Source organism: Maniola jurtina, chromosome 4, assembly GCF_905333055.1.
Source record: "Maniola jurtina chromosome 4, ilManJurt1.1, whole genome shotgun sequence".
NCBI classification, from domain to species: Eukaryota; Metazoa; Arthropoda; class Insecta; order Lepidoptera; family Nymphalidae; genus Maniola; species Maniola jurtina.
In genome coordinates this window covers 14,868,319-14,895,691 of record NC_060032.1, presented here as the reverse complement: position 1 = coordinate 14,895,691, position 27,373 = coordinate 14,868,319, and the positions used below count along the sequence as shown (strand labels likewise).

Here is a 27,373-nt window from a genome sequence, read left to right as displayed (position 1 = left end):
CGTTTTACCAAAGAATCACATAAAGAATACCTAGTAAGTTTGGTAAGGAGACTTCGTCTGTGTTGGTGTTGCTGGCGGGCGTGCTCTGCCTTTTTGGAGTGTTTTTTTTTTTTGTTAAAACTGACTGGAAAGCGCTCTAAGGGGGTGCCGTGCGTATGCCGGCGAGCGCCGGCACAGACGGGGTTCATACTTGTATAGTTTAACTAACTTGTTACAAATAACTACAAACTTGACATTGGCTTATCTTTGTAAAGCCAGACAAGAGAGAAAAAAAAAAAGTTTGGTAAGTAATATTCTATTCCAATTATTTTCTGTGACTGTGAGTTTCCGTGAATTTCTGTGATCGAGGCTATTTGGTGAATTTGTAGCTGGTGGCTGAAGACACTGTATAATGGTAAAAATCCTGCTAAGGTGGTGTTAAAACTGTTGAATAACATTTGGAATTAATATCAGTGACGTTCAATTCATAAATGATTCGTTACAAATATGTTGTAGAATTTGTGATACTTTTCAATACATAGTGACGCGATTCGATCCGCCATAAACCCGAGTCTATCAGTTTTCTGACTTTATCAGTGTTTGATATGTTCTAACTTATAATCAAGATGGCAAGCCCATCTCCACAGAGCAGCCCTATGCCGCCACCACAAGCTCCCAGTCCCATGGGGCCGCCGACGCAGAGTCCAGCACCGCCGCAGTCCCCGCATAGTCCTTACAATCAACAACACGTTAATGGGCCACCACCTGCACATCCTCCAAGTACTGCACAACCACCGATGCAAAATCATATGGCACCTTCAGGGCCGCCTCATTCAATGGCCACTAATACCAATGGTGGGCCGCAACAACATCCTGGAATTCCGCCATCTGGACATCAAATGTCGCCGCACATGGTCGGACCACACATGCCTGGCCCACCAGGACATCCTATGAGTACACCAGGATCACATCAAGGGCCTGGTGGCCCAAATGGTCATTCTAATATGCCTAACAATCCGCAACATCCAAACATGCCTGTCCAGGGGCCTCCTCATGGATACATGCAGCATCAAATTGGACATATGCCACCTAATCAGGTAAGAACATTAGAATATGAGGTCTTTGATTATTAAAATACAAGGTGCTATTTTCTTCTATATTGCATACTCTCACCACAATTTTCAGGTGAAGCCAAAGTTAAATAACCCTGACAAATTCAGTTAAAGATTGGCTAAAAATAAATAGAATGAAATAATGATTTGTTTCGAAGCAGGCACTACATAGTGTGACGGCTGAGTCCTGCGAGTTGCCTCATCCATTGCGCTCTCAAGCATTCAGAACAGTTCATTCAATTATGGTGCTTACAAGAAACCTTCAGCTGGAAAAACTTAACCCGTTTTGGCAGATGCCATAGGTGGGTTTTTTGCCCAAACCAAAGTCAAAAGTTCCATTGGGTAGTACATAATTATTATACAGTGTCATACAAAACTAAGTGAGAAAGTGTCTGCTTGTAGTTTATAGTTATTTGCTTAAAGCTGAACCAATGAAAATTAAAAATGATACATTATCCTTCAAACTACCCATTACTTACTGATAACATTTCTTGTAAAGTACTTACTATAAAGATCAAAGTATGAGATTTTATCAAATAAGTAAATCATATTATTAAAAAATAAATTAAACACATCTATATTTCTGCAAGAATTGGATTTCTCCTAGAATATTTGATCTCAATTACACAACAATAATAATTGTGATACAAAAATTGTATTAAATAACAAGAAATTAATTGCTGTTTTAATTACATCATTAAATAAAGGTCCATAAATATCTTTAGTGACAAGTAATGACTCATTTAAGATAGTGTAAAATTGCTTGCTTATGAATTTAATGTTTTTGGGATGTGGCAGGATGTTGAAAATGTCTTCCAAGTAAACAGTATACACTAATGGTGTATTGAGTTTTTTCTTCACCCAGTCTGCCATATTACCAGTAAAATTGTCTAAAAAGTTGTGTGCAATTATATTTAAATTAATAGTAGGTATGTCTTAATATTTAGTACCTTCAAGTCAAGAGTGAATAGGCATTTTATATGCAAGCATGCTCCATCTTACGCTGCATCATAACTTGCCAGCAGGTCTAATTGCAGCCAAGCGCTAGTCTATAAATTATAATTAGTCTATGAATTAGAAACTTGGCCTCAGTTAATATAGCCAGGGTACATAATATGTAATTCAATTTGATAATTAGATTACCAATTCAATATCAATGTGATTCTGCTACATTCAAACTTACAAAAATAATTTGAAGTTGGTCCAATGTCGAAGGTTATATTATGCTTTGTTCTCATTTTATAACTAGTAGCTTTCAGGATTTCCATCTAAAAAAATGTTAAAAACACATAATAATATTGTTCCCTATATAAAGTAACACAATTAAACATTTATTTATAACCTATAGCACTCAGAGATAATGTAGCTAACAGTGAAAGAAATTTCAGAATCTGAACATTAGTTCCATATCTATATGTATAATCTACATACAAACTAACAAATACCTCTTTATAATATTATTTAGTATAGTTAACTTGTTTCAACTGAGCAATACAATTCAATCAACAATTGTATATTTTGAGCTTGTATAATCCATCCTAATATTATAAATGCGTTTTCACGGCTCAACCACTGTACCAATTTTGATGAAATTTGGTACAGACTTAGCTTACATCCCGGGGATGGATGGCTACGATTTATCCCGGAAAAGCAAAGGATTCTTAAAAACCCAAATCAACGCGGACGGAGTCAGGGGCATTATCTAGTTTCACTAGAAATTTTAAAAATGACAGTAGTTATTATCTAGTTTCACTAGAAATTTTAAAAATGACAGTAGTTATTGTCTGTACTTAGTTACTTACTACAATATTATGATTGTTGGTTTTGGCTGACACATCTGCATATGGCACTGCTATGTACCGCCCAAAACCTCTTACATTGATAAACGCTATTATGCTCAGAGCCAAGTTGTTCAGAACATATGACAAACCTTGATTTTCTTCTTCTGAGATAGGTCTATGTCCGATGTAAACAGAGTTACATTCTTCACCTACCCCTAAAATTCAATTCAATTCAAGTATTATTATTGAAACTGAGGCCAATTATTTACTACACTTACGATTCATTCAATGCAAGAAATGAGAATTCACAGTATTATAAAGTCAGCAAATGTTTAAAAGTAAGCATAATATTTAAAATATAAATATGAAGCCATTTGCTTCTTGGTTTCTAATATGCACTTCTAGAATATGGAGTGGCTATTGAGATATTGACTCGCTCCAGCAATGCGCGGGGCTGTAATTGCTTGTATTGTATGGAATATCATTGTAAATTGAACAATTGAAAAGAGCGATTGCTGAGTTTCTTGCTGGTTCTTCTCGGTAGGAACGGCATTCCGAACCAGTGGTAAATTATTTGACGATTTAAAAGCACTTGTAAAAGTTTACCTGAATAAAAATCTATTCTATTCTATTGCTACCTTAAAAAGAAGAGTGAATAGACAGATGCCTTCCGGTCAGGCGCGCTCCACCTTGCGCAAATAAAAAAGTTTATATGTCTAAAACATTTAAGTAAGAACGATAATATTGAATTAAGTAAGTAGGGTCTTAAAAGATTTATCTCACTCTTCAGTATCTTTTGATAAAACCAATTCCGAGCAATGGTGACTCCAATAGGCTCATTTTTGTTTTCACACCTTGTTTCAGTGTCCAGCTTCCGTCTATTTTTTGACCAAAACCTATCCTGAAATTATGGTCTAATTAATTTTATTTTTTGAATTTGACAAATGCTCATCCTATTTCAGACAATTTTTGTCCTTCACAACATAATCTTGGGTCTTAATATCTGAGCAATATAATTTACTTATTAAGCACTTATTTTTTTTTTTTTTTTTACCAACCTGTTTCTTGCTGTAATCAAAGCCATCTGGATTTAAAATTGGCATAAAATAAAAATTAAAGTTAGCTATAAGCAATTTTAGTTCAACAACATTTTCTAATAAATCATTCAATAAATTCAATATAACAGCTGAAGATATCCAGTCCATTCCTTCTTCCCCTCCTACTATAAAAACTATAGGATTTTTTCTATTCTTTATAACTTTCAAAAAAAATATGTCTCTTTTTTCATATGTTTTTGCGACAACAACCTTTTTGAACTTTTTATTTATTTTCCTTTCAATCCATTTTAATATTTCATCCCAGTCATAAAAAGTATCATATATATTAGCGGTTGATACGGTGCTATGTTTTTGGTATGATAATAATAATTGTTCTCTGCAATATAAATTTTGTTACATATTTGGTAGAATACATATATTAACAAAAATAAATTGACTGTGGACTGTTCTGAAGAATACAAACGATTTAATTTGTGACACCCGATCACACTGTATATTCAAAGATTGCATACTGCCTTCAAACAATTGATATATTTCTTTATTTACAATCACATTCATAGGAATAGCAGCTTCATTTGTTACACCATTCAAAAAAATTACAGAAGATATTTTTGATTGCATACTGTATAATAAAGCTCTTTCACGAGGATTAAATGCTGTTATTTTGTAAAGAACATAATCACTTTTACTAAATGGAAGAAAAATCATGATAAATAGTGTTCTCAATATTTTATTCATTTTATTGATTAAAATCAATATGGCTATGATTTGAACAAACTAGTACTTATCAATCTAAATTCATTCATGAAAAAACTTTAACTGGACAATTTCTGTATTAAAAAAACTTTTGTTGTTGTTACTCCCATAGCTTTGTGAAATAGGAACCAAATGTAAAACAGTTCTTTGTTTGTAACAATTAATTGTCAGCTTGGTTCCATTTTTTAGTAAAAATCTGATGAATAGTTTTGGAGATCAGGACAGAACTTCTTAAAAGGAAACGGCGCAAAAAATGGTGATCATATTGATTTAATAAAGTAATCATCAATCCTTCTCCTTAAACCAGGCTGATGTCATATGCAGACCCCTCGACCAGAATAAATAGACTACATATACCTATTCTGGCCCTTACTTAGTTATTTCATACTAGCTGATCAACTGCGCCTTCGCACAGTGGGCTTTTTATTCTGTAGACGAATATGGTTTAAGAAATGAAATATGGAAAAGTAAACATTTGTTATAATGATTGGTTGCAGGGTCCAATGACAATGGGCAGCGGCCCTCCGCCGCCAGGTAATGGACCACAAGGGCCGCCGGGGCCTCCTCTGCCACTAGGTGGCCCACCGCCACACGGAGTACATCCACAAGGAATGCCACCTATGCCTCCGCATCACAGCATGATGGCGTCGCAAGCGGGCTATTCTCATGCTGCGCCTACGCCCGGAGGCGCGCCCACTGCCCCCGGCGGCGCGCCCGCCAGCCAGGCGCCACCGGGCGCGCCGCAGCAGCCGCCCGCGGCGCAGACGCCTCCGCACGGCTCCGCGCCGCCGCCCTCCACGTCGGCCAATGGAGCGCCTTCTTCGTCACCGATGCAGGGTTCGCTCGCCGCATCGGGCCCTGACAATCTCAACGCGTTGCAGCGGGCTATCGACTCCATGGAGGAGAAGGGCTTGCAAGAGGACCCGCGATACTCGCAACTGTTGGCCATCCGCGCGCGCTCCAACCCACAAGATCCCAATAAGGGGCTCTTCTCCAACAACCAACTGAGTCAATTAAAGTAAGTAACCATTTTATCTAAACAACTAGCTTATGTCCGCGACTTCGTCCGCGTGGACCACACAAATTTCAAATACCTATTTTATCCCCTTAGGGGTTGAATTTTCAAAAGTATATCTTTTTTTAGCGGATATTTATGTAATAATAGCAGAACCGTGCGTTGATAGATCAGTCAGTCAGCTTTTCCTTTTATATATTTAAATAATAACAATTAAGTCGAACTTTTAATATAATTTTATTCAATTATTTAGATTTTTATGATTATAATTTTTTTATTTGTTTCAGAGCCCAAATAGCGGCATATCGGAAGCTGGCTTGTAACCAGCCGATTACGCAACAAATAGCTATGATGGCGGCCGGGAAGCGAACCGGAGACACCCCGCCCGAGTGCCCCACGCCGCCCGCACAGCCGCCCTCGCCCTATAGCCAAGGGTAAGTTAAAAGTGGCAGAGAGATAAGGAAGGACCATGGTTATTTTTAGTATGAACCCTGGGTCCACTTATATGAAAATGTTATATGAAAGCTCTAAGGTTGTACCTACTCATTTCATTATTATGTGACAGTGTATTTTTGTTTCGTTTAGAACATACCAAACACTGGTAAAATGGTGTTTCGGGGTGTTTTAAAAATAATTAAAATAACTTGTTTTAATTAATAAGGGATAATAGTTTAGTGTAGCGATATGTGTGTCCAGGCAGGCGCAGGCGGGCGGGCAGGGCGCGGGGCTGGCGGGCGGCAAGGGCGCGGCGGGCGGCGACGCGGCGCGCGGCGGCGGCGGCGCCCCGCCCACGCCGCTGCCCATGACCGGCCAGATGGCGCCGCCCACGCAGCCCACGCCGCCGCTGGTCAACCCGGTACCACAGAATACCAACTATAACCCACATATGAAAAAGGAGCCGAAAAAAACTTTTTTTTTCTTACCCTAGCATGTGGAGTATCATTGTTTAGAGCTCATTGAGTAGAATACGTATATATTTTTTCATCTTAAAAATAAGGAAATGGACAAAGTTGTCAATTTTAAACCATTTTTGTGAAAGGGGATGTCTCAAAAACTAAACGAGTTACTGTGTATTATGTACCATATTATGTATTTAAACAACAAATACAGAAACCAACGATTTATAAAATAGATTGTAAGCTGTGACAAAAACAAACGTAAATTCGGATTTTTCTTTCACGGTTTATTGCAATGTTCTAGGTCGGAAAAGAATTAATATTTCATACAACCAAAATATGATATTCATAATTATGTACGGAGCCCTAAAGAGCGAGGCCCGACTCGCACTTGACCAGCTTTTTTCTTAAGAATTATGACAGTTTATACTTTTTTGTCAAAAAAGATTTTCATAAATCTAGTGAAAATTGTTTGACAGCCAATGGGAGGAGCGCCACCACTTCGAGGTCCGGCGCCGCTGAGACCACCCGGTCCTAACGTAGGCCCTCCTACATCTCAACAGGTATTCCATTTTGACATATTATGGTGGTATTTTTACATTATATGATACAGTATTAGAAATATATACTCTCATCTGTTATTTATTTATGATAGGAAATATATACTAGATAATGTATTCATATTGAAAATAATAATAATATTTAATATAATTTTAATAAGATTTAATAATATTATTAAAATTGTATTATGTTATGTTAGTGTATGATAGGTTATTTTCTTTCATAAGTGCACCTGTATGGACAACCATACCTACTGCAGTGAATTTGTATATTTTATAGTCATAATTGTATGCAACTCGTTGGTGTAAATAAATAAAACCTAATTTGCAAAAATAAAATAAAATAGGTGTCTAGCTAAACCACATGCTGATGATGTTAAACAATAAACGTTTTAGTTAATTCTTTTGATCAACTTCACTGATTAGTTATTTACGAAAGCTTTAGCTTTAGCTACATCGAAATGGAAGTGATATCTCGAAGGAGTCAGGATCCTTAAATCTGACGAACCGACATGAGAAGATGTTAAAAATACTTTGTTTTCAGCCCGGTGTACCAACTCCTGGAGCAAAGCAAAATCGCATCACAGCTATACCGAAACCAGTTGGCATCGATCCCCTACAAATATTAAACGAAAGGGAAAACAGGCAAGTATTTTCTTTTTATGAAGAAATTAAATGGTGCCTACATCTTCTAGATTCCTAGCCTAGGTTCTTTAAATCCTGTGGGAACTGTTGGATTTTCATAGATAAAAAGGAGCCTATCTTTGTCTCTGTGACTATATACCTAATTTGGGCCAAAACATGGGCTTTAAAACTCCTACAGACGGGCAGTCAAAAATCCTGTGGGATCTTTTTGATTTTCTGGGGTAAAAAGTAGCCTATGCATCGTGGGGTGCAAGCTATCTCTGTACTGCAAAATTTTTATGTTAACAGTTTTTATTAGATTGACTGATCTCCATGCTCCGTATTTGTCATTGTTGACGGTCGTGACCCCTTTTCATTAAACACATAAGGGTAAAGGATTTCTTGGGATAATAATAATTGAGCAGGTGGGTTCCCAGATACCATATACAACTGACACTCATTTCACAACTGGTGATAATATGTGGCACAACTTTCAAACAAGAAACGTTTTTTCTCTCTTTCTATTAATTTATTAACAGGTAATGTACTATTTTGTCCAACAGGATAGCGGCGCGTATCGCTCACAGAATGGAAGTGTTATCCAACTTGCCGGCCAACATATCGGACGATCTTCGGTTACAAGCACAAATTGAATTGCGAGCCCTTCGGGTTCTCAATTTCCAGAAGCAATTGCGTGCTGAGGTATAATGATTGTATTTTACATTTGCCCTTCAACTGTGTATAATTTAAAAGTCCCATGGGAACCTTTGTTACCCTCTGTAATCAGCATGCAAGCTTTCTCTGTGCCACATTGAACTCGAGAATTTGCCTCTGCTATTTGCCATGTCTTATGTGACTGTCTTATGTTGGAATTACTTCCTGTTAAGAATTTGAGTACAGCACTATTATACTATATATAGCTCAATTACCACTGACTGACTCACTCATTGACATAATTGTTCTCCTAGAAAGAGAAGGAAAATGATATAGTGATGTAGGGGAGATGTGTTCGGATTCGGGAATCCTCTGGGGAAAAATTATGACTTTTCGGAAAAACAAGATGGCGGCCGACGTGATTTTTGCAGCTCCGTTGTTTTCCAACCGATTTCGTTGAATTTTGCAATCTTTGAAGAAAATAGTAAACGATTAATGGGAAATGTCGAAAAAATTGAAAAAACAAGATGGCGGCCGAACCGTAGCGTTTTCAAAATTTTGATTTTTCGACCCCGAACCGCGGCGCCACAGATCCGAGACGGGGTAATCGATAATAATTATTTTTTTCTGGTTTCGTCTATGATTATCCTGAATTTTGACGGAATGGGAGTGGTTTTTAAAAATTCAAGATGGCGGCTGTCGTGGCGGCCATTATGTTAGAGGTACGAAAAAACGCAATTTTAAAAGTTAAATATCTCAAAGTTGGCAACATCGGAGCGATTCGGCTTCTATGAAGCGATTGTACGTATAGGCTCGAGGTATAGATTGGAGGAAAGAAATTACCCCATTTTTTGGGGAAATTTCAAGATTTTCAGGAAATTGAAAAAAATCGAAATACGGACTTTTCGCAAAATTCGAGTATGACCGATTATGTGTTTTGATCATACAAATGACATTTGGGTATTTTTGTCGCCGAAGACTGGCAACACTGGAATTTATCAAAGAAAAAATGATTTTCGACGTGGTCTTTTTTTAGGGGCGATCGTTTCGCGTGGGTGTGAGCGAGAGGAGAGATTGAAACGTCATCGGGAGCGGTATATCCTGTAGTTATTGGAAAAGTTGTACAACGATGTAATTTATTTCTGCAAAACGAGTTGGCGGCCATTTTGTAATTTTTTGAATTTTTCGAAATTTTGATCACGTTTTTGAGGCAGTTGGCAACATTTTGGAAAGTCAGTATGTATGAATCGATTGTGTATCTCGGCTGGCAGTATCGAGATATGCAACCGGTGTTGCCAGTTTTGGGGAGATTTTCGAGATTTTCAACTAAGAAACTCCTGTAAAATTTTGTATGAAAATTTTTTTTTTTACTGATGGTGTCGTATAGAAAACAAAAAGTTAGTAAGCCAAAATTATGGAGAGAGCTGATGATTGAGGGTTTCGGAGACGGGTGGAGGGCCCGCTTAAGGTATTGAAGATAGGTGGGGGGTGCTCGAGCAAATGTCATTCATGACGTCATCCAATTGCCAAAAAGCTGAAAAAAAATTCAAAATGGCGAAGAAAAGATGGCCGCCATACAAATTTCGCTGGTGTCCAGCTCGGAGGGTATAAAAGATGGAAGTGAGGTTTCTTGGCAAGAGATGATCAGGATCCGAAGGTCTACTCGATGAATAGAAAAAAAATCCAAAATGGCGGATTTTTTTTTCCATACATTTTGTATGGCGAATATTGAATGCCTCATTCTCCTAGAAAGAGACAGAAAACGATACATTGATGTATGGGAGATATGTTCGGATGCGCGATATGAGTAGGGCAAAATTATGATATTTCAGAAAAACAAGATGGCGGCCTATATGATTTTTGCAACTCTATTGTTTTTCGACCGATTTCGTTGAAACTCGCAATCTTGGAAGAAAGTAGTAAACGATTAATGGAAATAGTGGAAAAATTTGGAAAAACAAGATGGCCGCGACACAAACTTCGTCGGTGTCTATCTCGGAGGGTATAAAAGATGGAAGACTGGTTTCTCGGCAAAAGATGATCAGGATCCGAAGGTCTACTCGGTGGAACAAACTCTGCATGCTCGCGGACCACTTTAGTGGTCCGCGCACCCACGCACCCTACTTTATTAACCTCAACTACCCCGTTTTTACAAAAAATGATATGGATGTCGTTTTCAGAGTTTTCCGGCGTGCTGATTTTGATAACGACATTTATTTTGAAATCCAAGATGGCGGACATGCACTTTTTAAGAAAAAAATTGATATGGGTGTCGTTTTGTGGGTTTTTGTGGTGAATTGTGTATCTTTAATAAATAAATTTGGTTAAATATAATAAAGTTAACATAACCACGTCACGTGAGCTGCTTTAGCAGCTCGCGCACCGAGCAAAACACTAGTTATTATACTATATATAGCTCGATTACCACTCACTCACTGACTCATTGACATAATTGTTCTCCTAGAAAGAGAAGGAAAATGATATAATGATGTAGGGGAGATGTGTTTGGGTGAGGGAGATAACTGGGGAAAAATTATGACATTTCGGAAAAACAAGATGGCGGCTGACGTGATTTTTGCAGCTCTTTTGTTTTCCAACCGATTTTGTTTAAACTCGCAACTATTTAGGAAAGTAGCAAACGGTTAATAGAAAATGTGGAAAAAATTGGAAAAACAAGATGGCGGCCGAGCCGTAGCGTTTTCAAAATTTTCATTTTTCGACCCCGAACCGCGGCGCCACAGATCCGAAACGGGGTAATCGAGGATAATTATTTTTCTTGGTTTCTCCCACGATTATCCTGTATTTTGACAGAACGGGAGTGGTTTTTAAAAATTCAAGATGGCGGCTGTCATGGCGGCCGTTTTGTTCGAGGTACGAAAAAACGCAATTTTAATAGTTAAATATCTCAAAGTTGGCAACATCGGAGCGATTCAGTTTCTATGAAGCGATTATACGCATAGGCTTGAGGTATAGATTGGAGGAAAAAAATTACCCCATTTTTCGGGAAATTTCGAGATTTTCGGGAAACTGTAAAAAATCGAAATACGCACTTTTCGCAAAATCCCAGTATGAGCGATTATGTGTTTTACTTGTACAAATGACATTTCGGTATTTTTGTCGCCAGAGACTGGCAACACTGGAATTTATCAAAGAAAAGGTGATTTTCGACATGGTCTTTTTTAGGGGCGATCGGGTCGCCTGGGTGCAAGCGAGAGGAAAGATTGAAACGTCATCGGGAGCGGTATATCCTGTAGTTAATAGGAAAATTATGAAACCGTGTAAAATCTTTCTGTGAAACGAGTTGGCGGCCATTTTGTATTTTTTTTAATTTTTCGAAATTTTGATCACGTTTTTGAGGCAGTTGGCAACATTTTGGAAAGTCAATATGTATGACTCGATTGTGTATCTCGGCTGGCAGTATCGAGATATGCAACCGGTGTTGCCACTTTTGGGGAGATTTTCGAGATTTTCAACTAAGAAACTCCTGTAAAATTTTGTATGAAAAATTTTTTTTCCACTCATAGTGTCGTATAGAAAATAAAAACTTAGTAAGCCAAAATTATGGAGAGAGCTGATGATTGAGGATATCGGAGACGGGTGAAGGGCCCGCTTAAGGTATTGAAGATAGGTGGGGGGTGCTCGAGCAAATGTCATTCATGACGTCATCCAATTGCCAAAAAGCTGAAAAAAAATTCAAAATGGCGAAGAAAAGATGGCCGCCATACATATTTCGCCGGTGTCCAGCTCGGAGGGTATAAAAGATGGAAGTGAGGTTTCTTGGCAAGAGATGATTAGGATCCGAAGGTCTACTCGATGAATAGAAAAAAAAATCAAAATGGCGGAATTTATTTTTCCATACATTTTGTATGGCGATTATGAATGTCTCATTCTCCTAGAAAGAGACGGATAACGATACGATAATGTAGGGGAGATATGTTTTGGTGCGCGATATGAGTAGGGAAAAATTATGACATTTCAGAAAAACAAGATGGCGGCCTATATGATTTTTGCAACTCTTTTGTTTTCCAACCGATTTCGTTGAAACTCGCAATCTTTGAAGAATGTATTAAATAATTAATAGAAAAAGTGGAAAATTTTGGAAAAACAAGATGGCCGCCGTACAAATTTCGTCGGTGTCTATCTCGGAGGCTATAAAAGATGGAAGAGTGGTTTCTTGGCAAAAGATGATCAGGGTCCGAAGGTCTACTCGGTGGAACAAACTCTGCATGCTCGTGGACCACTTTAGTGGTCCGCGCACCCACGCACCCTACTTTATTAACCTCAATATATAGGTGTCGTTTTATGGGGTTTTCGGGGTAATTTGTGTATCTTAATAAAAAAAATCGGTTTAACACAACTCATAAACCTAACCACGTCACGAGAGCTGCTTTAGCAGCTCGCGCACCGAGCAAAACACTAGTTACTCATATAGGTTACGACTTACGTCGTTATACCTGTGCAGAAATCTTATTTTTGAATGGCGCCAAAATATCTCTGCCAATCATAGCGTGCGTCCGTCTGCTATTGGTATGTTTTGTACTAGCGAATTATGAGCGAGATAGCACAATTCTTTGTTGCTCTTGTGTTTAAATCTTATCGTCGAGCCGCAGGGCGAGTGACCAAATAGTTGTATGCACTGTATAAACATTTGAAGGCCATAATATAAAAAAAGTATATTTTGATTAGATATTGGGTCAAATTCGTCGTGACACAACGCTGGAGACGGCGGTGAACATCAAAGCGTACAAGCGCACGAAGAGGCAAGGTCTGCGGGAAGCGCGCGCCACGGAGAAGCTTGAGAAGCAACAGAAGCTGGAAGCTGAGAGGAAGCGCAGGCAGAAGCACCAAGAGTTCCTGCAGACTGTACTGCAACATGGTAAATACTTACAAGTGTTTATACAGGGTGTAACCAGAACGCTAACAAAAATTTAGCGTTATTATTTATACTACCTTAACGCAATCCTTATTGGATTTGCCATTTGCCTTATTTTGGTAGCATTAATGATTTAGTATTTTTCAAACCCGCATTGTATGGCGTGTAAAACTCGGGTCAACGCCCCGCTTACGACGCAGCATTGACTTCTAGGAACCTATTTACGGAACTTTCATTGACCTCTAGCGTCAGTCAGATGTTTTATTTGCAATGTATTGTGAACTTTAAAAAAATATAGGGATTTTTTCAATTTTTTTCCTAAAATAAAATTGTTGTTTCCAGCAAAGGACTTCAAAGAGTACCATCGCAACAACGTCGCGAAGCTGTCGCGCATGAACAAAGCCATCATGAACCACCACGCCAACGCCGAGCGCGAACAGAAGAAGGAACAAGAGCGCATTGAAAAGGAACGTATGAGACGGTATGTTGACATGCTGACTTAAGTACCATCGCAACCAGTCAACAATTAGCACACTGTGGTTTGTGAAGATTTTCCTTGATCTGGTGATATGCCTGGGGACCCAGTTGTAACAGCTGGTATCTTAGACCTTGTAGTGTTCTGTAGCAAATTCTCTTGACAGAGTTCGTATAGCCTCATCTATACTGTATCTACGGAAACAAGTTAATACTGAAAATATAGGCTCGTTTGTGATTGGTTGATCACTCAAAGTGGTTAACGCCCACTGACTTTTTTGTCTTTGTCATTTGTGAGAACGTAACAAAGAAAGCCCTATATTACATTCTCTTTGTGGATTGCGTATAGTGGTTGCATTTAAAGACCGCCACGTGGATGAACGATCAATAATATTGTTATTTTTTTTTTTAGTTTGATGGCGGAGGATGAAGAGGGCTACAGAAAGCTGATCGATCAGAAGAAAGACAAGCGACTGGCGTTCCTTCTGTCGCAGACGGACGAGTACATCGCCAGTCTCACGGAGATGGTGAAGCAGCACAAGCAGGAGCAACGCAAGAAGCAGCAAGAAGAAGAGCGGAGGAAGAGGGTAACAAATATTTTTATTCTAATAAACTTTTACACTGCTTTTGCATCGTCAAAATAATTTGCCACATTTAATAAATACATTCTTCATAGAATCAATTTTTGGTGTTTTTGAAAAATTAAATGCTCTTTATTCAATGTTCATGTTTATAAGAAATTTCATAATATTAGGTGACTAAGATCGATTTTTATTTCATTTTATACGAATACAAGTTAGCCCTTGATTGCAATCTCACCTGGTAGTAAGTGATGCAGTCTAAGATGGAAGCGGGCTAACCTGGAAGGAGTATGGCAGTTTTTCATCAAACCCCTTTAAAACAATTTGAAGGAACATGATTCTGTCGTAATTTTAATATCAATAATAGTTTAATAGGCAATTTTAATATCAATAATAGTTTAATAGGTAATTTTAATATCAATAATAGTTTAATAGGCAATTTTAATATCAATAATAGTTTAATAGGTAATTTTAATATCAATAATAGTTTAATAGGCAATTTTAATATCAATAATAGTTTAATAGGTAATTTTAATTTAACAGAAATCTCGGAAGAAGAAGGTGCTAGAAGGTGGCGAGATCGACGCTCTGGATGACAGCTCTCAAACTTCAGACTCTCGAGTTAGCGTCATGGATCCTAAAACAGGAGAGGTATGATATCTAAAGCTAGTTTTTTTTAATATTTAACTTCTATCTTGGTTTCATTGTTAGTTTACACTTAACAGTAAAAGCGATTACGCACTCATCAGATCCGAATTCGTAAAAATCGGACCGATTCGAATCTGAAGTAATACGAAGGCATTAGCGAAGTTAGGCTACTGCGGCTCGAATATTTCCTCCGAATTGGAGACTGACGAATGACGGAGAGAAATCGGATGATGGAAATCGTACTAGTACGTAAACTACCACACTAACAAGACTGCCATTTAACGCTATCTCGTTTTAACAGTGTCTTAAGTCTGAGTAAAGTCAAAGTACGCTCTATTCAATTCCAAATATGCAGATAAGAGACTAGTTTTATGGTGACCACTTTGATTTGTAGATATTAAGAGGAGAAGAAGCCCCGTTGCTCTCGCAGTTTAAAGACTGGATGGAAACCCATCCAGGATGGGAGGTGTTATCTGACTCCGACGATTCTGGAGACGACAGCCAAGATGATGGTAATTATAATACACTAATAGGAATAGCTAGAGCATAAATACTTAAACCGCGAGACTTTGTATGTAAAAAACCAGTATTTATATCCTAGTAATTCCAACTGTTAATAGATTACTTAATTGAAAAATTAATGTCAAGTGTATCAACAATAGTGCCTGTTTGGTTGTACGCAAATCTCTCTACTTAACTTAAAAGACAGGTCTCGATTAGACTATAATGCTATCCTTTTCCGCTAGTATCAATGTGAAAAGTATGTCAACTGTCAATTTGATATCGTTTAGAGATTTTCGGACAATATAATTAATACCAATAGGAAATATATTGATATTATAATACTAAAAAAGGAGGTTTAATTCCAAATTTTTAATCCAACGATTGAATAACGTGTTATATTATTAACGTGTTATTGTTCATAACAGAAAGGAGAGAGAGAAGGGAAAGGCACAGAGACGAGAAGAGTGACAGAGAAAAGACGGAAGAGGAGAAGGCGCGCGATATGATCAAGAAGGCGAAGGTCGAAGATGATGAATACAAAACTGAAGAACAAACATATTACAGGTAGGATATCATCAGCATCACAATTTAATCAATTTATGCAAATACAAGATAATATTGTGATCTCTTTCAAATATATTTTTTTTTTAGTATTGCTCACACGGTCCACGAATCTGTCACTGAGCAAGCCAGCATCTTGGTGAATGGCAAGCTGAAAGAGTACCAGATTAAGGTATGTAGACTATTTTTACAAAGGTAAGTTTAAAATGGTATTTTAATAACTAAATAAATAAATATAACTAATGTTGTTTTCTTTAGAAAGATTTTACTGAACATCTTAATGATTTATTTAAATTCACGTTGACTTAATAAGTTTTTGTTTATAGGGTCTAGAATGGCTGGTGTCTCTCTTCAACAACAACCTAAACGGAATTTTGGCAGACGAAATGGGTCTCGGCAAAACCATCCAAACTATTGCATTGGTCACCTATCTGATGGAGAAGAAAAAAGTCAACGGACCATTTCTTATTATTGTACCATTGAGGTAAGTCATGGTGATTAAATGATGCTGTGCCATACAAATGGCATTTTCGACCGCGCCAGTCGACCGATCAACATTAATGGGGATGTTGCCTTTGTCAAAAATAAAATTATTAGAGTGTCTTCAAAAATATGTAAAATCCATCCATTGTCCTCTGTTAGTTTTAAGTTTAATAACCATTTCAAATTATTATTAATTAAAATAAAAAAGCATGTTAATACTTGGCTAAAATAGTATTCTTGCTGCGACTGCATTTTGGTCAATAGCAAAAATTGGCTGAATTTACGGTATTTTTGCTGCGACAGTGTCATAGGGCAATATTGAAAGAGTGCCAGCGATTCCGAAGGATTGCGATCGTCACACTATAGATGTCAAACTACCCCACTTACTATAAAAGCAATTTACCCTCATAAAAAAACATATGCAAACCTCCAACATAATAAATCCTTGAATATACCTTGTATGTCACCAATGGTACCTCCTCCGCAAGGAAAGGATTGCGTTGCTCAGTACGTGATTTTTTAAACTTGTAGTACTTTATCGAACTGGGTGCTCGAGTTCGAGAAGTGGGCGCCGACGGTGCAGGTGGTGCCGTACAAGGGCTCGCCGGCGTCGCGCCGCCTCGTGCAGACGCAGATGCGCTCCACCAAGTTCAACGTGCTGCTCACCACCTACGAGTACGTCATCAAGGACAAGGGTGTGCTGGCCAAGGTGAGCGAGTCGAGCAGTGGTGATGGGTACTAATTAATTATTTTTTTAAATAATTATCTATAATACTAATGATGGTGTCATTTGGCAGGTGCAATGGAAGTACATGATAATCGACGAGGGCCACCGCATGAAGAACCACCACTGCAAGCTGACGCAGGTGCTCAACACGCACTACATCGCGCCGCACCGCCTGCTGCTCACCGGCACGCCGCTGCAGAACAAGCTGCCCGAGCTGTGGGCGCTGCTCAACTTCTTGCTACCTTCGATATTCAAGAGCTGCTCGACCTTCGAACAGTGGTTCAACGCGCCTTTCGCAACTACAGGCGAAAAGGTAATTATAACAGAACGAACCACCACTGCAAGCTAGCTCAGCACGCACTATATTGCGCTGCCCCCCCACATCTACCCCATCTCCTTCCGACCTTTGTCCATCTCCACCCACCACCTGTCAACTGCCTCATCTTCCATACCTCCCCCAACATCTTCCCCCACCTCTCCGCTCATCTACCCAATCACCCCTCACCTCCATCCATCTCCTCTACTTGTCCCACCCATTCATCCCACCGTATCTGGGCCCGTCTTCTCCAGCTCCTTCCTCATCGTACTTGATATTTGAATTACTATTTATTAGCCGCTACTTTAAATACGACCAATTATTCTCTGTTCTTCTTATCTTATCAAACCACTTCAGCAATGTTACAAAATTTGATATACCTTTTATTCCTAGGTGGAACTAAACGAGGAAGAAACGATCCTGATCATCCGTCGTCTGCACAAAGTGCTGCGTCCGTTCCTGCTGCGGCGGCTCAAGAAGGAGGTGGAGAGCCAGCTGCCCGACAAAGTGGAGTACATCATAAAGTGCGACATGAGTGGCCTGCAGCGAGTACTATACAAGTTAGTCGCTACTGGCATTATACTCTTTTCAAATAAGCATTTTTTGTGTATAAATATGTAGTGAGGTTTGGAGGTGAATCAAGCGCAGTTCCGCTGCCACCAAAAACGGATACAAATTGCGCTATTTTATATTAAATCTTTATTATAAGCACAGAAATTATCCGCAAGATTGATTGCAATTCCGCAACCTACCCACAAAATTAATGTTTTTTTTTATTAATCCCACAGCTTCAACTTTAAAACACATCTGGACGTTATTCTTTAGAAATCATTTAGGAGGGTAGAAGGAGAATTTAGGTATCCTCATGATAATATTTTTAAATTACAGACACATGCAATCGAAGGGAGTGCTGCTCACGGACGGTTCGGAGAAGGGCAACAAAGGGAAAGGTGGAGCGAAGGCGCTCATGAACACCATCGTCCAGCTGCGCAAGCTCTGCAACCACCCCTTCATGTTCCAGCACATCGAAGAGAAGTTCTGCGACCATCTCGGTACAGGCAGTGGAGTGGTTAGCGGGTAAGGATTTCCCTCTTGCATTGAGAAGGCTAGTATAAGGAAGGGTGAAGCCAAGGTGCTCATGAACACCTTTGTCCAGCTGTGCAAGCTCTGCATGTCTTTCCCTTCATGTTCCAGCACAGATCCAGAAGTTCTGCGATCAGTGATTCTCTGTCCACTTTCATCTTTTTTCTTTTCACTATTATAAATTGGTAGAAATAAAAAAAATATCAAACAAATAATAAAAAAAATTGTTTTTAAATTTTTGTTTAGAACTGAATGTTTTAAAACTTTTTTCAGACCTGATCTATATCGAGCTTCTGGAAAGTTTGAACTGTTGGACCGTATTCTGCCCAAGTTGAAGAAGGCTGGGCACAGAGTACTGATGTTCTGTCAAATGACCCAGTGTATGACCATCATAGAGGACTATTTCTCTTGGAGATGTTTCCAGTACTTAAGGTGAGTACTAAGTACAAAGTAGTTTTGTATTAAAAAAATTATAGGATTTCAAAAGAGAAAAGTTATTTTAATGACTGGGCTTGAAAGCATTATATACGCTACTAAATCAAGTTTATGAAATTTTAATGAGACATATTATTGAGTAGGTAGGTATCAAACAAAAAATATATAATCATGAAAATTCGTTTTTGAAGATGGCAGTGTTAGTTAGGTGTGCTGGCTGATTGCTTTTATTTCGGGCACGTTGTCTCAGATTGGACGGAATGACGAAGGCCGAGGACCGCGGCGAGCTGCTGAAGAAGTTCAACGAGACGGGCTCCGACTACTTCATCTTCCTGCTGTCCACGCGCGCGGGCGGGCTCGGCCTCAACCTGCAGAGCGCGGACACCGTCATCATCTTCGACTCCGACTGGAATCCGCACCAGGTCAGTACCCTTAGTGCGAGTGAAGGCCGGGGCCGCGGCGAGCTGCTGAAGAAGTTAACGAGACGGGCTCCGACTACTTCATCTTCCTGCTGTCCACGCGCGCGGGCGGGCTCGGCCTCAACCTGCAGAGCGCGGACACCGTCATCATCTTCGACTCCGACTGGAATCCGCACCAGGTCAGTACCCTTAGTGCGAGTGAAGGCCGGGGCCGCGGCGAGCTGCTGAAGAAGTTCAACGAGACGGGCTCCGACTACTTCATCTTCCTGCTGTCCACTGACTGGAAACCGCATCAAGCCAGAACAGCAGACCTAATCCGCCTCTCAGTAGCTAGGTACTCAGCACAGTAGTACTATGTACTCTATAAGTTACATCGGCAAAATCGTTTGCACAGAAAAGCGCACCTAACACCGAATAAAGCCGAATGTACACCAATGAAATACAGACATTATTGCTTGACGTTAAGATTTTAAACACAAATCATCAGGACTTGTGCTATCTCGCTCCTAATTCGCGCGTACATAACGTGGCGCATAGTTAACCACCAATAGCGGACGGATGCGCGCTGTAATTGGCGGAGATATTTTTACGCAATTCACTATTAAGATTTCTCGTTATAGGATCTCCAAGCCCAGGACCGAGCGCATCGTATCGGACAGCGCAACGAAGTGCGCGTGCTACGACTGATGACTGTCAACTCTGTGGAAGAAAGGATCTTGGCTGCTGCGAGGTAAGACTTATCCAGTACTAGCTCATGGCCGCGACTTCATCCGCGTGGACTACACAAATCCCAAACCCCTATTTTACTTACTTCCCCTCTCCTCACCCCTTAGTGGTTGAATTTTCAAAAATCCTTATATCCTTCTACATTATAATAGCTATCTCCATGCCAAATATCAGCCCGATACGTCCAGTAGTTTGAGCTCTGCATAGATAGAGTTTAGAGAATCTGTATATCAGACATAGCCACATATACATGAGACTATGCAATGATACTATTAATATGCAACTTTGCCTCTTGTCTTGTCGTTACTTAACTTAATTTTTCTTGTCTAGGTACAAACTAAACATGGACGAGAAAGTAATTCAAGCCGGTATGTTCGACCAGAAATCTACGGGCACAGAACGACAACAGTTCCTGCAGAGTATCTTACATCAGGATGGGGATGACGAAGAGGTAAGTGACAAATTGAGTTAAATTACGAACGTAATATACTTACTACTTACGTGATTACTACTACTACTCCTCCTCCTACTACTCCTACTCCTCCTTCCCCTTTCCCTTCCTCCTTCCTCCTTCCTCCTCCCCCCCTCATCTTCCTCTTCTTCTCCTTCTTCTTCTTTTTCTTCTTCTTCTTCTTCTTCTTCTTCTTGTTATTGGTTTATTTTTCAATTTTTTTTGTACAGACATTTCTTTAAAAAAAATTATTTGACATTTAAATGACCATTATCTCAAGACAAGGAAAACGGATTTAGTGACTTTCAGAACTAAGGCATCCAATTATCCTAAACAGGAGGAAAACGAGCTCCCGGACGACGATTTGATCAACGAGATGATCGCGCGCTCCGAAGAAGAGATGGAGCTGTTCAAGCAGATGGACATCGAGCGCAAGAAGTCGGAGACGCAGACGCGCCTCATCGATGAGTCCGAACTGCCTGATTGGCTCGTCAAGAACGACGACGAGGTCGTCTGCAACAAGGTAACCTGATCTCTCCTTCTCCATCTCTCTCTCTTTCTCCAGTTTTCCTTCGTAGCTGAAGATCGCAATCCTGCCCTCGAACGGATCAATTCCGTGCCTTCAGTAAAAAGGGCACAGCTCAAATTTGATGTATTTCAGAAGAGGCAAAAACCCCTTAATAAAATTAATTTATATTTATCATAACTTATTATAAATATAGTCAAATCAAAAGTTGGTTTGATTTCAAATGCGAAATACTATAAACTTGAGTTTTCCTTTTTACTGAAAAACGAACTCCTGGACAACGATTTGATCAAGGAGATAATCGCTTGTTCCGAAGAGATGGAGACGCATACGCGCGACAGTCAGTCGAGCTATGTCAGTTATACTTTTTCTACGGTACCTATCACGACCCATATTAATGGGAAAGTGGTTTGTTTGTTAATTTATTGGTGTGTCCTTCAATCACGCCGTAACGGAGCAACAGATCGACGAGATTCTTGCATGGTTATAGGTTAAGACCTGTAGGGTGGCATACGCTATTTTTTATCTCGAAAAATCAAAGCGTCCCCACGTGATTTTAACAAGCTAAATCGCGGGCATCAGCTAATATTGCTATAACATAATGTCGCCGATCACTATCGTCACCATCCTATTATTTAGGGCCAAGGCTGGAACTACCTGGACGAAGACGAAACCCTCGGCCGTGGATCCCGGCAGCGCAAAGAAGTTGACTACACTGACTCTCTGACGGAGAAGGAGTGGCTCAAGGCCATTGACGAGGAGTTCGAGGAGGAGGAAGAAGAAGACGATGATGATGAGGTGCTCGATAAGAAGAGGAAGAAAGGGCGTAAGCGACGGTAAGTCACCGACAGAGTAGTAATTATTTTGTAATTTTAGCGTAGTAGCACACGCTGGGTAGTATTATAATACACATATGAATATTATTTTCTACTTCACAGAGTATTACCAAACCAAGAGAAAAGAGGAGGCTGACATTGGGTCTTTTTCTCCATCCCATAAAGTTTAAAAGTTTAGCCTTTGAGATTTTTGGGTTCAAGTTTATCTATTTCTTTTGTTTATTTCGCAGACGTCAAGAGGATTCTGATGAAGAAGAAGTGCCCTGTTCCTCGAAAAAGAAAAGCAAAACAGAAATCAATATGCTTAAAAAACGCCTAAAGAACATTATGAAGAAAGTTGTAGATTATTCTGATGAGTAAGTTCCTTTTCCTAACTTTCTTTTACTTATTCCCAACTATACTCTATCCACGGAGAGTAATTAGTGTAGGACTCTCTCTGTTACGTAATTCCATACAAATGACAAAGACAAAAAAGTCAGTAGGCGTTAACCATTTTGAGTGACCAACCAATTACAAACAAATCTATGTTTTCCGTACTGTTCTATTAGATTAACGTCGCAGGTTCTGTTTTCAAAAAACATTCGAAAAATCGTTTGTAATTGTAATTGTAATAGGTTGATCACTCAAAATGGTTTGACTTTTTGTCTTTGATATTTGTATGAGATTACGTTACAGAGAGCGCCCTATACAAACTTCTCTCCGTAGATAGAGTTATAGGTATATGATTAAAATTATTTCCATATAAGTGTTTCTTCAATATATTATTTATTCGTCTGTTTTTATTTTTGGCATAGAAACGGGCGTGTCTTGTCGGAGCCATTCATGAAGCTGCCGTCGCGTCGCGAACTCCCCGACTACTACGACGTTATCAAGAAACCACTAGACATTAAAAAAATTATGAACAGAATTGAAGATGGGAAGGTATTTTAACTAATTATATTATGTATTTGCGAACAAAACGGTGTAATTGTATGTGAAAAAATTTACAGGAGGAGCAAAAACTTAATGAAAGTTGCTGAAACTTGAAAATTTACTGTAATTGTAACGTTTGGATTGAAATCACAAACTTTAGACTCAATTTTAGCCTGTTTTAGTTGGGAATGAGTTCAAGTTTGTATTCAGTGTTTGTTTTAGGCTATTTTGCTTGAGAATGAGTTCAGACTTGACGTCAATCGGTTGGTTGACAATGATGATGATGACACCAGAAAACGCGTCGAGCCACTTTGCCGCAATATGCCGTGGCTCCTGCTTGTATAAAATGTTCGGTTGTTTCCAGTACATGGATATTTCCGATATGGAGCGCGATTTCTTCACGCTGTGTGCGAACGCACAAACCTACAATGAAGAAGCTTCCCTGATCTACGAGGACTCGGTGCGGCTGCGAAATGTTTTCATCGAGATCAGGCGGCGCTACGAGAACGGACAGAACTCTGATGAATCTGATGATAATGTGAATGTGAATGATAATAATAAAGGTTAGTCATAAAATATATCATTGAAAATCATCGTTGCGCATGACTATTAAACTTAAATTTGTTGAAAAATTGACTTTAGGTACTTTCAAAATCACATAGCTAAAAATTTTATTTCTGCCTAAACCAGCACACACGCTTAACTGTAAGAACGGATTTCTGCATACACACGCACCTTAACGAAAAACGAAAATTCTAAAAAATTACATAGCGGATTTTGTATCTTCAATGACGTAATTCTAGTATACATATTTTATGAAATGGAAATTAAAATTGAATGTTCTAACTAAGCGCCCTAATAATAGAAATAACTTTATAGCCAATTCAAATTCTTGCAGGCCCTTCTCAATAGAACTTGCTTTCTAAACCAGCAGTACCTTCTTAGTCTTGAAATAATCATAAAATAATTTTATATTGATTTTTGATGATGAATCAACTTAAACTTTATTGTACACTTTAAAATTCTTTTCAATTCACCATTATACATATCACTGGTTTTCCGTTTTTGTTGTTTCAGAAGAAGACGATTCAGATGGGGAGTCAAATCGTTCAGTTAAAATGAAAATCAAATTGAAGAATAAGAACAAGAGCACACCTTCCAGAAAACGAAAACAACGCAAATACGTCTCTGACGATGAATACTTTGAAGAAGATTAGTTTAATATAAGTAGTTTATAAACTATATTTAATTTACGGCTCAATGCACTTTGTCCCATATTTAAACGTTATGACTATTTTTGGAGATTTTCTTTCATTATTGTGGTTGAAAGTATGATTTTCTTATTCACCATTAACATATTTCCAGAATTTGAACCAGTGCAGTTCTTATTATTCAACCAAAATAAGCTACAAGTTTGATATTATATGACAGATATTACAATACTAGTATTCCAATTTATTTAATCTAAACTGATGACTCCAACATGATGGTAAACTGTATTAGCCTTTATTAATTAGTTTAATCAGAATCAGGTTAAAGATTGAAATAGTGTTATTACGAATGTAATAAGCTTATACAATATGAAGTAACATTTCTCGTATATACTTTTTGTTGTTTATGGTAAGGTGCACATTTTCCCAATAAAATTAGGTTAGAATTTTCATGATGAATCAATCTTTTTCTAATTAATTTAATAAATAAATAAAATATGATAATAATTATATAAATTTGATGATATTGCAATTTAAAATGACTATTTCAGATGTACTTGACATATTAATGAAATTATTTGAATAACAATTATAGTATTATGATAATGATATGTTGGTGTTACAACAATTTTAAGGGGTTTTAACAATAGACATTGACTTATGTGTATTAGGTGTATGTGTAGTAAATAAAAAACTTAAATAATTAATAAATTTTATTCCCCACTCATAAGGAAACTTAAGTGATTTTTTTCATTTAGTGACTGTTTTCCTTTGATATCTGCCCACCTGAACTTGATGCCATGTACAGTATTCATATGTTTGTTGAGACTTGTGCTATGTGCAAATTTTTGAGCGCAGGTTGGACAAGAATATGGCTTATCCCGAGTGTGCACGCGTCCATGGCGCGTCAGGTCGCCATTAGTACAGAAGGAAACTTGGCACTGACTACATTTAAAAGATTTATCTCCAGTATGTCTGTAATGAAAAAATACCAAAATTTTAGAATATCCAAATGGCATTAAAGCACAAGTCATAAATTACAAATCCAGGGCTTTAATGATGCCTCATAGTTCATACAGTGATCATAAAACAAGTCCAATTTAAAGCTGTTGCACCATGGCAGTTTGTGCAGATCATAGACAGCATTAAATGCCCCAGTTAGGTTTGTTTTAGTACACACAGTTATAGGCCGTACAAAATAACTTCTCACGCGCGCGCCACTCTATTCAACTGTCATTTTAAAAGTTAGGTTCACCTTTAAAATGTCTAAAATCATACTTTTCATATGATATTTGACACAAACTTAAAATGGCACATGAGAACTAATTTTTTATGCATTTACACACCTTCAGTTCAGAGTGGACTACTTGTTATGCACACACTATAAAATAACTAAAAGGCATACAAATATTATCTCATTAAAAATTTCACAACATGTGGTTCTCTACCAATGGACATGTTTGGTGGGTCCCACTATCCTCATTGCAAATCTCCATGGAGATAATTCGAATATGAGTTTTATACAAGAAAATTGCCACTACCACACAATATGTAGTTGGTTAAATTATTATTGGTGATATAAAGTCAAGCGGTGGGTAGTGGGATTTATTCACCAAAAATGAAAAGGGTAACTCTGGCATAAGTTTACTGTCATAAATTCTATGGGTCATACCTTTTTAAGTGAATGATTAATATCTTCTTTGTGTGTGTTTTATATCCACAGAGGTGGCACTCTACTTTCTTTATGATACCATGCTTCTTTTTGTGGTTCAGCAGTTCGGAATGTGTAACAAATATATCTCCACAGTCCTCACAATTGTAATTGCGAATATTATAATGACGATACATGTGATCCTGTAGAGACTGTCTGGACTTTAATGGCTTATTACAAATATCACATACAAACTTTCCAGCCCCGTGCACATTGAGGTGCTTCTTTAGTGTAAAGGCATGTTTAAATTGTTTACCGCACACAGTACAAGTGAAATATGTTGTATTACTATGTGTCTTTCTATGTGCATTCAAGCTTGACACTTGTGTGAAGGTTTTGCCACAGGGACAACAATAAGGACGGTCCCCATTGTGTCTTCTCATATGATTCACTAAGGTCTGGCTGTGAGGGGTGCAATAGGAACACTTGGTACAATGATAGCGACGTTCAGGTCCGAAACCAGTCACTTTACCCAAGTGGTTTCTCTTCTGATGCATAGACACATTATGCTTGACCAATGATGCTTCGCTTTTGAGTGTCTTATTACAGAGTGTACATAGAAAACTAACTTTATCACCATTATTAGTTTCAAATAACTCAGCTTTTTCTGAAATAGAAATATTTTGACAAACTTTTGTATGCTATGATAATTTTGATAAAGTAACAAATCAGAATATTACCTAGCACTTTGTTTTCATTACTGTTTTCAAACTCTACTTTTTCAGAGATATCTTCCTTGATATCTACAGATTCGACAGTATCATTGTCTAAATTATTATCAGTTATTTGTAACAGGATAGAATAGCGCTCTTCAATAGTAACACATTTTTGACGAAAATTATAAGCAATATTCAACTCTTGTATACAGTCATCACAAATTACTGAAGGTAAATATTTTTTGTAAGATAAAGTTAGTTGAAAACATGAATGTAGCCTATCCAAAATATCTTTTGAATACAAATATGTCGTTTTCGCCACTTTTCTTAAACAAATCCTGCAAATATTCGTTCGTACAGTTTCAGGACCAGACATTGTATTTTCAAATGTATAATCCATGATACAGTATTATCACTTTAGCGATTGTAATGTATAAACACATTCAGCCCAATTCAAGATCAAGAACCACCATTCAATTTCAACTGTCAATTTTTTTTTAAATTTATTTAACGGCCCTGGATATAAGGCTTTTACTGTCATGTTACAGTTTACATCACAGACCAGTAATCCGCTACCTGTTTGGTATTGTTATCACCATTGACATCCTCAATTCGACTGTTTTTTTATATTTTTAAATATTTGTTAGGTAGGTACGCGATTACTCTGCCAACTAAGAACCGATTTTGATGATTCTTTTTTGTTTGGTAGATCATACTTCAGAGGTGGTCCCATTTTAATTTGGTGAAGATCTGATGAATATAATATTCAGCAATAGAGAACGGAACTCCTCAATGGATAAGAGCA

At 38.2% G+C, this 27,373-nt stretch overlaps 3 protein-coding genes across 4 annotated transcripts; 1 reads left to right on the top strand and 2 right to left on the bottom strand.

Moving 5' to 3' along the window:
- Positions 1-318: 318 nt before the first annotated feature.
- Positions 319-24,908, top strand: LOC123864119 (ATP-dependent helicase brm). Of its 2 annotated transcripts, none has more exons than XM_045904361.1 (29): positions 319-1,076; positions 5,184-5,704; positions 5,989-6,135; positions 6,398-6,557; positions 7,077-7,160; positions 7,702-7,802; positions 8,345-8,483; positions 13,122-13,311; positions 13,651-13,789; positions 14,195-14,369; positions 14,907-15,014; positions 15,406-15,523; positions 15,941-16,079; positions 16,167-16,248; positions 16,403-16,560; positions 17,091-17,268; positions 17,357-17,599; positions 17,996-18,162; positions 18,491-18,679; positions 18,959-19,117; positions 19,371-19,542; positions 20,160-20,269; positions 20,596-20,716; positions 21,054-21,239; positions 21,882-22,078; positions 22,309-22,434; positions 22,873-22,999; positions 23,355-23,553; positions 24,068-24,908. In XM_045904361.1, exons 1-29 carry the CDS (start codon positions 606-608, stop codon positions 24,205-24,207), a joined length of 5,046 nt encoding a protein of 1,681 aa, XP_045760317.1. In that variant the 5' UTR covers positions 319-605; the 3' UTR covers positions 24,208-24,908. The 2 variants fall into 2 exon arrangements, with proteins under 2 accessions (XP_045760317.1, XP_045760316.1); XM_045904360.1 differs by having other exon boundaries at positions 22,867-22,999.
- Positions 1,670-4,682, bottom strand: LOC123864138 (carboxypeptidase O-like). Its single transcript, XM_045904410.1, has 6 exons — positions 4,554-4,682; positions 3,931-4,306; positions 3,656-3,773; positions 2,894-3,087; positions 2,275-2,359; positions 1,670-1,981 (listed from the first exon to the last, which is right to left on the bottom strand). The coding sequence occupies exons 2-6, from the start codon at positions 4,075-4,077 to the stop codon at positions 1,710-1,712; spliced, it is 816 nt and encodes a 271-aa protein (XP_045760366.1). The 5' UTR covers positions 4,078-4,306; positions 4,554-4,682; the 3' UTR covers positions 1,670-1,709.
- Positions 24,904-27,033, bottom strand: LOC123864140 (gastrula zinc finger protein XlCGF57.1-like). The gene is made up of 3 exons (XM_045904412.1): positions 26,593-27,033; positions 25,874-26,519; positions 24,904-25,176 (listed from the first exon to the last, which is right to left on the bottom strand). Exons 1-3 carry the CDS (start codon positions 26,966-26,968, stop codon positions 24,915-24,917), a joined length of 1,284 nt encoding a protein of 427 aa, XP_045760368.1. The 5' UTR covers positions 26,969-27,033; the 3' UTR covers positions 24,904-24,914.
- Positions 27,034-27,373: the final 340 nt, after the last annotated feature.